At 38.3% G+C, this 13120-nt stretch overlaps 1 protein-coding gene across 2 annotated transcripts in view; it reads right to left on the bottom strand.

The window, feature by feature from the left end:
- grin2aa (glutamate receptor, ionotropic, N-methyl D-aspartate 2A, a) overlaps positions 1-13120 on the bottom strand; it is a 311778-nt gene that overhangs the window by 294343 nt on the left and 4315 nt on the right. Inside the window, exon 2 of one of the 2 annotated variants that reach the window (XM_057861597.1) lies at positions 3287-3778. In XM_057861597.1, the coding sequence (XP_057717580.1) occupies positions 3287-3757 (471 nt within the window). In that variant the 5' untranslated portion in view covers positions 3758-3778. Of the gene's footprint in view, positions 1-3286; positions 3785-13120 lie in introns of those variants that run through there. The other variant, XM_057861596.1, reaches the window with a different exon arrangement.

The raw sequence follows: 13120 nt of genomic DNA, 5'->3' as shown, positions 1-13120 counted from the left end.
CATGGCATGGCATTCCCTTTAGCGCAACTTCATCTAGTGGATGCATAATGCAACCCCAAGAACTACTACCACTGTGTCTTATAATGCAGTGTGCCCTATATATAAAAACAGTTTTAAAATAGGCCATTAATTAAAGGTGTGCCTTATTTTCCGGTGTGCCTTATAGTGAAGAAAATAGTGTACACAGAGAAGAACAAGAAAACAAATGATCATCATTTTGAACCTGCTTTTTACTCAAGCTTCACTCATACTTATCTCCCATACTCTATGTTGTCTTCCGGTATCATATTGACAACTCACAGTCTCTCGACCAAAAAGATGAGCGTGATTGTCATTTTTCTGTCAGCTCATTGGTCGGAAAACAGGAGAGGCAGAAGAATATGTTCCTTTACATATTCTTGAAAAGCACGATACCAGTATTCATTCTACAAATAAAACAATATTTTCGATTTTCATGACAATACAGGACACAGCGTGTACATTGTAAGCTTAATACCAGATGTGTACTTTTTTTTCTGAATAAGAGACCATGCCGTTTTTCAGTGGACGGTTGGCAACCCTAGTATCTGCTGGCTGTGTGTGCTGCGGGCAACACACCCCAGCAATGGCGGATGAGCTGCTTCCAGCCGTTTTGCTCGGATTTACTCCCACATGCTGTCCCCTCAGTAAGAGTAGATTGCAACACTTGTATTTAGGTAGCATATATATTTAACCCTTAGATGCACAAGTCACTGAACCCTACACTCTTCCATAAGTGGGTCAAAAATCACGCATATTAGTACCAATATGTTTTTATGCCATTTTGGTGAAGAAGTATATTGTTGTATATTAATTAGTATGATATTTAAGGCCACACAAGAATGATTTCATGCTTGAAATATCTTTATGATTCAATTAACATTTAGAAAAAAAAAAAAAAAAAGCAACAACAACACCTCATGAAGAGCTCCCATGCATCTTTTTGGTGAGACAGCGGTGCTAAGCCCTTGTGGAGGCACTGACCGATTTCTGAGGATATTGTGTCTCTGTTTTGCCGTGGGTGGGCGGTCATTCTCTCTAGTTAGAGCCCTACCAACTCATTCTGTTGGCCATGATTTGGACACTTTCTTCTTCAGAGGACACATAAGTGGAATCTTATGAGTCAGATTGATCCTGTTCAGGTGGATTTCCAGGTGGACAACTGCAACTGCCACCTGGACAATAGTCTGGGTCCTCATCATCAGAAATTTCGGACACTTGAGTCCAACCCCGTCACTGCCTCTCCGTCATCCTACATGTGTAGGACCATTTCAGCTGTAAATCTAGCACAAATCCGATTTTTTTTTCGTGTTTTTCCGACTCGACTGAACAGGAAAAGTCGCATAATAGTGGACCATTTTCAAATTCGATCCAGGTCACTTTTGTATGTAGTTGAAATCCCATCCGGGCCACATTTTTCCAGAATGTGGCTGCCGTCCGAACTGTCAAGTCCCCCAAATTGGAATTCATTCAGCAATTAATATCAGCAAAGAGCGAGAGTGACAGGGTGCTACGGTAGCGATGCAGCTGTGCATTAGCGTTAGCGCCTAGCTTGAACGCGGCTTTTGGGGAAGGAGCGGGCCTGACAACAGTCATAAAAAAATAAAATGGGTTGAGAATAAGCCTGACAAAGCTCGGTTTTCTCTCTGCTCCAATGCTCTTGCGCATGCAGGCCAGTTTGCTCAGCGCATTTCGGACTGTGAATTAGAGCGCATGTGTGATACTTGAACAGGCTCAATGGACAAAGGCAGTCTGAACGGGTCCGCCGAAAAAACAGACAGACAGGACCAGCGGTATGAACCTAGCCTTAGTTAGCTAGCTAGTTATGAAGTAGGTTAATTTGTTAATAAATAATAATAAGGAGTCATGAATGACACACACACAAAATACTATACGGACATAATACTTACAGTACACGTATCAGCTCTTGCTGTGTAAAATAATCTTCTTAAGGGATGTCACTTTTTATATACCTAGTCTGTGTAGTACAGGGTAAATTTATTCGTGACAGCCAAAGTTGATAAGAATGAAAGATTCCCATTGGATTCCATAGAAAATACATGTTGGTCATTTTTGAGACACTTGTGGAAGCTTAGGGTAGTAATAAAAAAATGACAATTTCTTCAAATGTATAAAAAGTAAGTGAAAAAGTGAATGGCATTATATCAAAAACATGTTTTTTGAGGAATATCTGGAATATGAATTGATAACAATTTTTCATTCCGAAGATATCTCAAGAAAACAACCTCACCGGGTCATTTTTGACCCACTTATGCATCTAAGGGTTAATGATTTTTTTTTTGGTCTGTTCTTCCTCTCTCTCTCTCTGTCTGAACAAACAACACAATATAAACAACCTCAATAGGAGTACACAAAACTCAAATGTGGCACAGTAAAACTGTTCAGCCTATAAGGATACTCAGATTCCCGTTCCTCTTGTGTGAGCAGTTGAAGAGGACAGGTAATCAAATATGTATATATTCATGGCGATAAAATAAATGATAAGTTTACTTATTCAGAGGTATGTGACAAGGTGTGTGAACTCAGCCCCAATGCATGATACATGACCATGGCTGATACTTTGGTGTGGGAATGGTCCAACAAGTAACTGAATTTGCAACAGCGGCAGGTGTTTGTGTATCCTTGCATAAAATTTTCACTGAGCTTCAACATTGTTTTTTCAACCTTTAACTACTACTTTTGAATTGCTGAATCTAGTCTAGACCCCTGTGTATTCAGTCAAATCACTTTAAAATAACATTTTAATGCCAGTTGAACCAGAAATTGTGTATGTGTGGCACACACTTTACAAAAACAATAGTTTTCTTTACTTACCTTTTCTGCGTCCCCTCTGTCCCATTATACATTCTGTGATTCACAGATGCAAGTTTCATTTGTGTTTTCAAGATGGGGGAGAAAATGCTTCCCCCAAGGAAACCACTTAGAAAATACACAGTGCACACCATCCCAATTCTGTCAGTAGTTCTAACATATATGTGTATCAATACTGAAAAAAATCTAATGGTGTAGTAAATTTGTATTTGGTATGGAAACAAAAACAGAACTTATTGAAATGTAAAGCTCACTCATAAACACTAAAAACTATATTAATTATTCTAACTAAAATCAATCTGATTTATCACTCACTCAAGACATTCACTCATTCAAAATTCAAACCATGACCACATTCATAAAAGTACAATGTATAAGAACTCAAGTCAACCCCTCTAAAATGAATTGCATACCAAGTTCTAGCATTCATCCGTACCTTATCGGCCATGATCATGGACGAGCCTCCATGAATGCCCAGGATGGGTATGAGTGTCTGGGAAGAAATAAAATCCAATATCTGGGCGATGGCCTCCTGGTCCGTGCCATCCCCGAACACCACGCCATGGATCTTTGTCCCGGACATCAGGTCGCACATGTGGGTAATGATGCTTTTTGGGTCGGTCTCATTCACAAGCAGACTGACCACATTGACATCGACAGGCTCCTCTTTGCTCCATAACGCTCGGATGTCTCGGTCAGAGATGTATCGTGTGCGACCGAGAATCACCGCAATATTTAGGACTGGCACTTTTTCAGAGGCACCTCCACTTCGCTGTTTTTGAGCCACCACGGGGTCGGTGATGTAGGTCACCACCACCAGTAGAGTTAAGGAAAGCAGCACAGCATGACTGCCACAGCCGCTGCTCCTTCTACTCCTCCTCTTGCTTCTGTTGCTGCTGAGGGACATAATTCCGAACCACTTCAGCCCCTGCATGAGAGAAAAGACCCTTCGTAAGATTACCCTTCTATTAATAATAGTGGGAGACACATGTGAGTGGGAAATGGCCTGGGTGTTGCAGGCAGTTGAACGACGTACAGGATGAGTAACAAGTAAATTTTCCAGTCACGACTACTCAGCTTCGATGAGTCAAACAGAGGCTGTTTGGGTATGCGCTAGACACAGTATATATCTTGAGGTTTCCATTTTACATTAGTCACGTGTAAGGATGGTAATTTTGTAAACAGGTTCTCAGCACATCAAGTTGTGGGAATCGTTTGTTTGCTTGGCTAACGGTCCTGTAGTCCTCCAACATGGCAAGTACTCTAAAAGGTTGGTGTGATGCAAAAAGGCGCAGCTATAAAATACATTTCATACAATTCAATAAAGGATAGGTTTTTTTTTTTAACATACAGCATAAGAAGAGCTTACTAAGAACTGTTACTAACCAATATGTTTACACGTTTCCCCCAAAATGTTATGCTTGTTTTCTACAATTTAAGCCTCTTTACCAATTAATTTCCCTTCAAATTCCCATTTAACGCTCAAAAAGGCCCCATCGTGTTCCTGGAGTGGTGCACATGGCTGTGTGTGGATGGGTTTGCCTGAGTCGTATGATAATGCGATGAGACGGTGCGTGAATCAGTGTGACGGAGCCAGGTAAGACATGTAAGGATGACATCAGCTACTCTGCACCAACCAGGGCAGAAAAGTACATCGACATCATCGTCTCGCATGCTGTACAATTTACACCCTCATCTCCCTCGAGAGACTCGCTGGACACCCACTGCTCAGAGAGCATGAATGATTGAGTCTGTATGTGTGCGTGTACGTGTGTGTGTGGGGGGGGAGGGGTACAGAGGGGATGTCAGAAGGACATGAAGCATATGGCTAGATGATGTGTTCTGCACTGCTGACAATTTATGGATGCAGTGACAGATGACAGGTCGTCATGTTTTGGTGTCATTTCAGAGCTAGCCTATGAAAATAGTCATCTTTTAATCACATCTTTTTTTTATTCTGTTTTGAATCTTAACCCTAACACTCTCAACTCTAAGCCTAACACCTAATATTCATGGAATAATACAAAAGCATCTCATTTTAGTGAAATACAAAAATAATAATCCCTCATTTGACTATTCAGAAAATATTGTTTACATCAAGATCTAAAAACGTAAGCTGTGCGATATTTTGATATACTGTATATATATATATATATATATATATATATATATATATCATCAAAATGATATAAAACTTTCTATCATCATTTAATGTCTCATCATTATCGCCATAAATAGAGCTGTTCCTGCAATGCACATTTGGCCAGCAGAGGGCGCCCAATTTGCTCTGACTTGCTACATTGATGGGACTCCATATTCCATAGCAGTACCAATCAACCTCAAGATGTCCCCATTTCCACTCAATAGTCATCCAATTTGCTCCCCTGCCAACCGTAAGTGAGCAATGCATTTAAGACGATTGAAAATAGCAAAACAATTAATCCACACAGAAAACAGACAACACAACTCAATCCAATGTCCTACATCAGTCTTAAAAGTCCAAACCACTATTTGAAAGTATTAGTAGATGATTAGATAGCTTTATATTTGAGCCAAAATCTGTATGGTACTGTGCTGCTTCCGTTTCAACTGGTTAGGTTTAGGCTACAGCACTATTTGATATATTTAACATTTTTGGCCGGTCATTTTCGTGGGTGAAACTTTTGTAACACTTGTATCATTATTTACTAAGTAATTAAAAATGTATTAAATCTAGGGCTGTCAAAATATCGCGTTAACGGGCGGTAATTTTTTAAAACTGATCACGTTAAAATATTTGACGTATTTAACGCACATGCCACGCTCAAACAGATTAAAATGACAGCACAGTGTAATGTCCACTTGTTACTTGTGTTTTTTTATTGTTTTGTCGCCCTCTGCTGGCGCTTGGGTGCGACTGATTTTATGGGTTTCAGCACCATGAGCGTTGTCTTATTATTGACATCAACAATGGCGAGCTACTAGGTCATTTTTTTTATTAAAAATTTTATTAAAACGAAAACATTAAGAGGGGTTTTAATATAAAATTTCTATAACTTGTACTAACATTTATCTTTTAAGAACGACTAGTCTTTCTATCCATGGATTGCTTTAACAGAATGTTAATAATGTTAATGCAATCTTGTGAATTGATTGTTATAATAAACAAATACAGTACTTATGTACAATATGTTGAATGTATATATCTGGAATATATCCGTCTTGTGTCTTATCTTTCCATTCCAACAATAATTTACAGAAAAATATGGCATATTTTATAGATGGTTTGAATTGCGATTAATTACAATTAATTTTTAAGCTGTAATTAACTCGATTGAAAATTTTAATCGTTTTACAGTCCTAATTAAATCTATTTCCTGTGCATCACATATTATAAGAGCTTATTGTTTTTTAGCAAAAGAGGGTCATACTGTACTTCTGATTTTGATGTTCTATTGTGAGCTGAATAACTCAAGTAGGGTTTCCATGTCTGTGTGTTTTGTAAAACAAGTAGAGGAACCTTTGTATTGCGGCCCTAGCTGTGCGTTAAAGTATTGGTTAGCATTGACAGCGATAGAAGTCTAATCCATTTTGACTGAGGGGTCCAGATGGCAGTCAATGGGTTATATACAGTTCAAGCAGACCTGAATCATTCAAATCCTGGTTCAGCTACAGGAGAGATAGTGCTGTATGGGTTTCCAACTTTGATCTACAATAGTTTTACTTGAAAGTTGTGAGGGCTGCCATGGTTTGCTCTCATCAATAAATCAGTTCGACCCCATGCGGAGAATAATTTTGTTTGCACAGTCTAGCTCTAATGATACTGTGATTATTTTCAAGACCACCATAAGCACATTGACAGGTAAATCAATCATTGACATAATGACTTTGCCCATGCAGTGAAGCAGTGGTGTTGGGAGGCGTTTACCCACAGTGAAAAAGGATTGGACGTCTTGCGCCGTCATTGGCAGTCAGAGTTTATTGCGCTGTCAATGGCAGCCAATGAATTCATTACTAGTAGACGTCCAATCAAGTAGGAGGGTTGGCAGTGAATGAACTGCCTACCCACTACTCCAAATAGATTGGATGTGTACTGCTGTCAATGGCAGCCAATGAGTTGAGAAACGTAAAAGATGTTGTCCTCGTCTGCATTTGCAAGCTGGAATGCTCCTTGGATTTGGAACAGTGGCGGATGCTGATCTTTCACTGAGGGCAAGCTCAAACTGTGGCCGCCTGTGAGTGCTTCGTGACAGTGGAGGGGCTCAGCGGCACCCACTGCTTGGTAGAGAAAGAAAGTGCAGAGCGATAAAAAAAAACAGTCCCTAAATACAAGCAGCTACAAAAAAGAAATAAAATGGGGAAAAAAAAAAAAAATAGAAGTGATTTTTCGCTAGTCGTTTATAACAAAGAAAGTGGTACTAGGATTATTAAGACAGTATCCAGTTTAACTCAGAACAACAGAATGAAGACTGAAAAAAAATACTACCAGGAACGTTTCCACCATTGTAGTGCTGATTCACTAATTTTGCTGGCAATCAAAAAGGGATTTAGCCTTAGTTAAATCATCCAATCATCATGCATAAGGTGTCCGAGTCCCACCCACTGCCCATAGACCCCCAGAGACGCTGAGCGTCCGATGGTCGGGATAAACCCAGCCTTTAGCCAATGACTCAGCTCGTTTCGCTGTAGTGGAACAATGACCTCTCAACTCACTCTTCACATGACTGTGAAGCTGCGCGAATGAATGAAAAGCAAGCCGTATCGTAACCAGTGATAAGAAGCTACTTCTGAACAAAAGTTGAACGTGTTGTAGTGCATATTTAGTCAATGACATGTACTATCGACACCACAGATTTGATCACTTTTTTTTTTACACTTTTAGTGAAGCTGAGCTTCCCTTGCAGTCTTAGAGCATTCCCCACTGATTTGGAACCAATAGGGATATTCCAGCACAGGAATGCTAGTTGCTGTTCGTACGACACAATTTAGCTAGCTGAAGAAGTGAGAAGGAAAGTACCGTATTGGCCCGAATATAAGACGGCCCTGATTATGTATAAGACGACCCCCTCTTTTTCAAGACTAAAGTTTGAAAAAAGACTTTTTGAACACCAAATTATTTTTTATACAGAAAATTATTACAGTACATCTGAAACAAATGATTATAGCAATATATTTAATAGAAAAAGCATGTTATTTTGCCTCATTCAAATCTTAATATCTGAACATTTAAATATGGAAACTAAAGTGCAATCACATTCATAAATGAATGGCTTCTGGTTTTTGAAATGTAAATAAACCAATCTATTGTGATAAAACAACAAAATTGCAATAACTGCATTAACGATCAAAGTGAAGTCTAACTGTAACTGCAGTCTTGAAACAAATCTGAATAAGGAAAAGCATTGCAATAAAATAATGCAAACTGGTTAAAGTAGTAGCTAAGATCTGTCATGACAGAACATCGCTTCAATGATATCTGGCGCCATCTAGCGTCGTGAATGGGGAGAGTAGCTGATATCTGTCATAACAGAACATTGCTTCAATGATATCTGGTGCCATCTAGCGTCGTGAATGGGTATATATGTCTAGACCGCGAATATAAGACGACCCCCTCTTTTTCACTCTTATTTCAATGCAAAAAACACTTATATTCGGGCCAATACGGTAATTTGCAATAAATGCCCAGTACTGAATACGCATTTAAAGAAAAATTAAAAAGGCCAAAATCATTTTCCCGAGGTTAAATCCACCCATCATTGTTCAATATAATCCACATACTATTTACTTTGTACATGACTATATGATTATGAACTTGGTTGATGAATTCGCCGTAGTTTGTGGTGCCTTGACAGAGTCGATATCACCGTAACACTTCATTTTCGTTGAGCAACACAGTAAATGTCAATAGTGCCTCGGTGGATTTAGCTTCCGACCATGTCTTAATCAGTTCTGAATTCTTAATTGAAAAACAAATTCTGTAAGCCCGGTTATAATCGAACTCAAATGCTGCACTCAGTGCAGGAGAACGATGCTGCTATGCCAGCATGCTGAGTTGGGAAAAGCCACTGTCCAATGAAATAATCCATTAAAGTATGTGTAGCTCAAGTTTCAATTCAGCATTTGGCTCAGGATAAGTCTGATGCATCGTATCAAAACTTCAGGATGGATAACCAGAGAGAGTGCAGCAAATGCACTTCATTTTTTTTTTTTTTAAAGTATCGTTCACATGCAAAGAGCAAGGAAGCAAGCCGTAGTGAGCATACAAGCAACATGAGCCAAATGGGATTGAAGCAGTATGGCGTCACACAAAGGCTACCCCTCTTTTGGCACCACAACAGTGAACAATGTTTGGCAGGCACAGCCGTAATCATGGATACCAGTCACGCAGACACAATAGACACACTTCCCTGCTACCAAAAAATAATACATAGTATGATCACTCTGCTTGTGTTTATATTGTACAGATTTTACAAAAAGTTAGACACTCCACGCTTACAGCCTGTCATTACCACAATACTGCTTTACCTCCGCAAAGCCTGTTTTCTGATTCACACATAAGCAGCTTTGATTTGCGTCAATAATTTAACATGCATTATCTTTACATGATGATTACTTTGACTTCATTTACCACTGCAGGCATGATAGTACTTTCCTGTATCTCCCTAACCGGCATTAAAATTAGATGAATGTACTCTATACATCGATGCTTATGATTTATTTACAGTCTGGGCCAGAAAGGTTTATACTGATTATGTTTATTGTGTATTTATTGTGATTTTTTTGGGTTGCAGAAGATTGCCTTTAATATATTTTTTTTTTTACTAATTTTGGAACAAATCCGTTTTATTCATTTACATCAGGCTTTTACATTACCTTGCGCTTTTCTTCTTAATTGCTTCCACCAAATAATTACATTACTATACAACTTCTGTTTTCTAATTGCATTGCTTTCTTATTTTCTTCACTGTTTATTAATTGCAAAACAACTATTAGACAAGAAAATATATCCTGTTGTTCCATCAATTATGCACCATTTATCCATACGAGGGTGAGACTCAATTGGCTCACAGGTCAGATCAGCTGCAATTTGTCCATCTTTCCCTGGGTCGGGGCCAGCTGGATGTGCTTGGAACACCTCCAACAAGAGGTGCCCGAGGTCTTCACCTGAATCAGATACCTCTATAACCTCAGATGACACCTTTTAGCATAACAGGGCAACATCCCACTGCAAGCAAGTCTGTAATAGGTTATTTTGAGAGTCTAGCTAGTGTATTTCAGTTTAACTTGTTTATATATGAAAATCTCGAAGAAGGGACGAAGCTGCTGACACCTCGAAGATTCATTCTGACTTCCTGAGACTTTTCCCAAGCTGCAATAAGATTCCACTGTAAGGTTGAAAATGTTATTATCCCATAGATGGAGCACATCATCTGGCCAGGTTAGGTGACCAGGTTGGTTTTGTTATCTAGATAGATTCCAAGACTAATAAGGCCAATTCACAAATCCAAGAAAGCCTTAGTTACAATATAATTGGGCAGAGAGCTTTCATTTGAATGAATCACGTCCCTTTACTGTATTTGGATCAGCTTTACTGCATTTGAAAAAAAAAAAAACATATTTAGCAGTGGTGGAATATACAAAGTAAAAATACTTAAGTACATTTTTGTGTATTTGTACTTTACTTGAGTACTATTATGAAGTGGTACTTTTTACTTTTATTTCACTACATTTTACAGTACGTATCACCTGTCACATTACTTTTGTTTGTTTGTTTGTTTGTTTGTTTTTTCTCATCGTGAAATGATAGTTTAGTTTTCATGCCACTGGCGCAATCGATAAGTATACCTGCACTAGAGGCAGCAACATGAGTACAAACAAGATTATAATCGATTATCGAGTAATCTGATTGGGAACCTTCAATGCGTTCAGAATCAATTTTAAGAGATGTAAAACAAAGGCTTGCTAAGATTGCACCTTCAAAAAAAGCATTCATGCAAATACAAAATAACATTCTGCACAACTGCCGATCAGATCATCTCACAAGAGCAACACTTAAATTTAAAAATTAATTAAAATACCTGAGCTTAGCCTCAGATGATCAGCAAAAGAAAAATTAGCTAACTTGCATAGCAAATGTCCGCTACCTTAAATGTTAAAAAAAAAAAAAATGTTTTTAAAGTGCTCTTAACAAATCGTATAAACACATTACCACAATACACCTGCTAAATATACTGATAAACTAAATTATGAATGCATTAAAATAAAATAAAAAACATTAGCCCAAACAAAAACTGAACCTTACAGTATGTTGGAGCTGGATTCAGTCATGTTAAATGAGTTATGTCATATTCACTTTTGCCAATAGAGGGCAGTTTAACCACCCAAATCAATAAAACTAAATGCAAACACTTTCAAAACAAACCATTACAACGTCACTCTAATTAAACAAATCCTTGAAGCAACAAAACTTGATTCGGAGCTTTTTTCTAATCGAATCACTCAAGTAAATCAATTAATCGTTGCAGCACTACATCCAATTCATTTAAGCTGGGAGGACTGGCTGTGAATGCTTATGTTTCAGTGCCATTGACGACTCTAGCGATGCCCGTCCAAATGTCACGTTATGAACGATGAACAATCATTCATTTGCTCCTCCCAGTCAAAATTCATTGGACGTCTAGCACCGTCAATGGTAGCCAACGAGTAAACATAGACACTTTTCTGATGGAAATTTTTGGTAGCGACCTGTTGGTTCCTTCATAAAACAGTGACATCTTTTAAAACGGTATATCAATTCTTGGTGGTAGCGTATCGATAATTGGACTACAGAGTATTGTGATATGTCAAATCCCTAATATTTTATCACTGTCCTATACAAAGTTAATTCAAAGAAGTGCATGTCATCGCTCATCTTCTCCATGTTTTTGTCCTCTCTTTCATCCTGCCTTAAACACACAACGCTTAACAAATTTATGTAACCACCTGCCAAGTTTTTTTCCATTTCCCTCAGAGATCATTCAGCATTCTTAAATTCTTTAGTGCAAAATCTTTTTTTCTTCTGGTGGGATGCCTGTGTATTACTATTTTGAACAGGAATGAGGAATATCAAACTGAAGCCATTAGTTTATAGCCAAACAAACAAATGAAAAGTGGAATTCAATTTTACATACCAAAATTTCAGCCAGCTGTTAGTTAGGCTAGTCAAATTTCTACCGTGTTTCTGTCCATAACGTAAATATTTGACATGTTAATAAAGATACAGTTAAAGGTCTTCAGTGTCAACTTTTGAATAACCGTCCACTGTAGGGACCCCTGTCTTTGAAAGGGTTCAATTTGATATCACAGGTAACAATCTTAATTCATAATGACCTGAACATGAATGTCCGGAGAAACATTTCATTTAAAAAAATATACAATAATATTTTGGGTGTTACCAAACTTTTTAGGCCAAATGTGGCACACACATTTCATTGGATGGTCCTCTAGTGATGTAAAAAGTACATCATATGGCTAAAAAGGTATGTGCAGTGGGTAGACATGAAACCTGAGCGGTAACAGACAATTACTTCCGCTGGGCTTCTCATGGGAGCAAATGCACATTTGCGCAGAGCAGATGGCAAAGAGAGTACAGGCGACAGAAGAAAGAAGTTAAATTACAGTACATTAAATACACACTTAGATGCTGGTGTTTGGGGTCAATAAAACGAACATCTTTCACACCATTAGATCATTTGTTTAATCTGAAATAAAATCTGAAAATGCTGTGTATATTGGACTGATAACTGCGTGTACGATGCTTTGATGGGAGGATCTGAAATAGAAGATTTTCAATTTAGGGAGGATTCCTTGAATAGGAAAGCCTGTTCTACCAATATACATAAGAGCCATTACACAGGTCTCGGGAAGAGACCTCAGTTTAATCCAACAGACTGCAATCAAATTCAAAATGGCTGCAAGAAAGCTAATTTTGTTACTTTTTTTTTTTAATGAGTTTTCAGTTATAACAAAGATTTTAAATGATGAATTAGACAGTAAAAGCAATTAGTCGACCACAGTTAACACAAACTTTGGACCTAACCCTAATGTATACAGTTTAGTGTTGCCACCCCTCAGTTCATAGTATCATTCTCAGTCAACGATATCATTCGGGCAGCAGTGCGTTAACTTCCATCCAATGGTGTAGGTTTGGTCTCAACATTGGTAGGAATGATATAACAGCGTAACCTGCATTACACTTTTTTCTGGGGATGGGACATTAATAAGACCAAACACATTATTGAATGGGGGTCGG

The sequence above is a fragment of the Corythoichthys intestinalis genome, chromosome 16 (genome assembly GCF_030265065.1).
Source record: "Corythoichthys intestinalis isolate RoL2023-P3 chromosome 16, ASM3026506v1, whole genome shotgun sequence".
NCBI classification, from domain to species: Eukaryota; Metazoa; Chordata; class Actinopteri; order Syngnathiformes; family Syngnathidae; genus Corythoichthys; species Corythoichthys intestinalis.
This window is presented reverse-complemented; position numbering and strand designations above follow the sequence as displayed.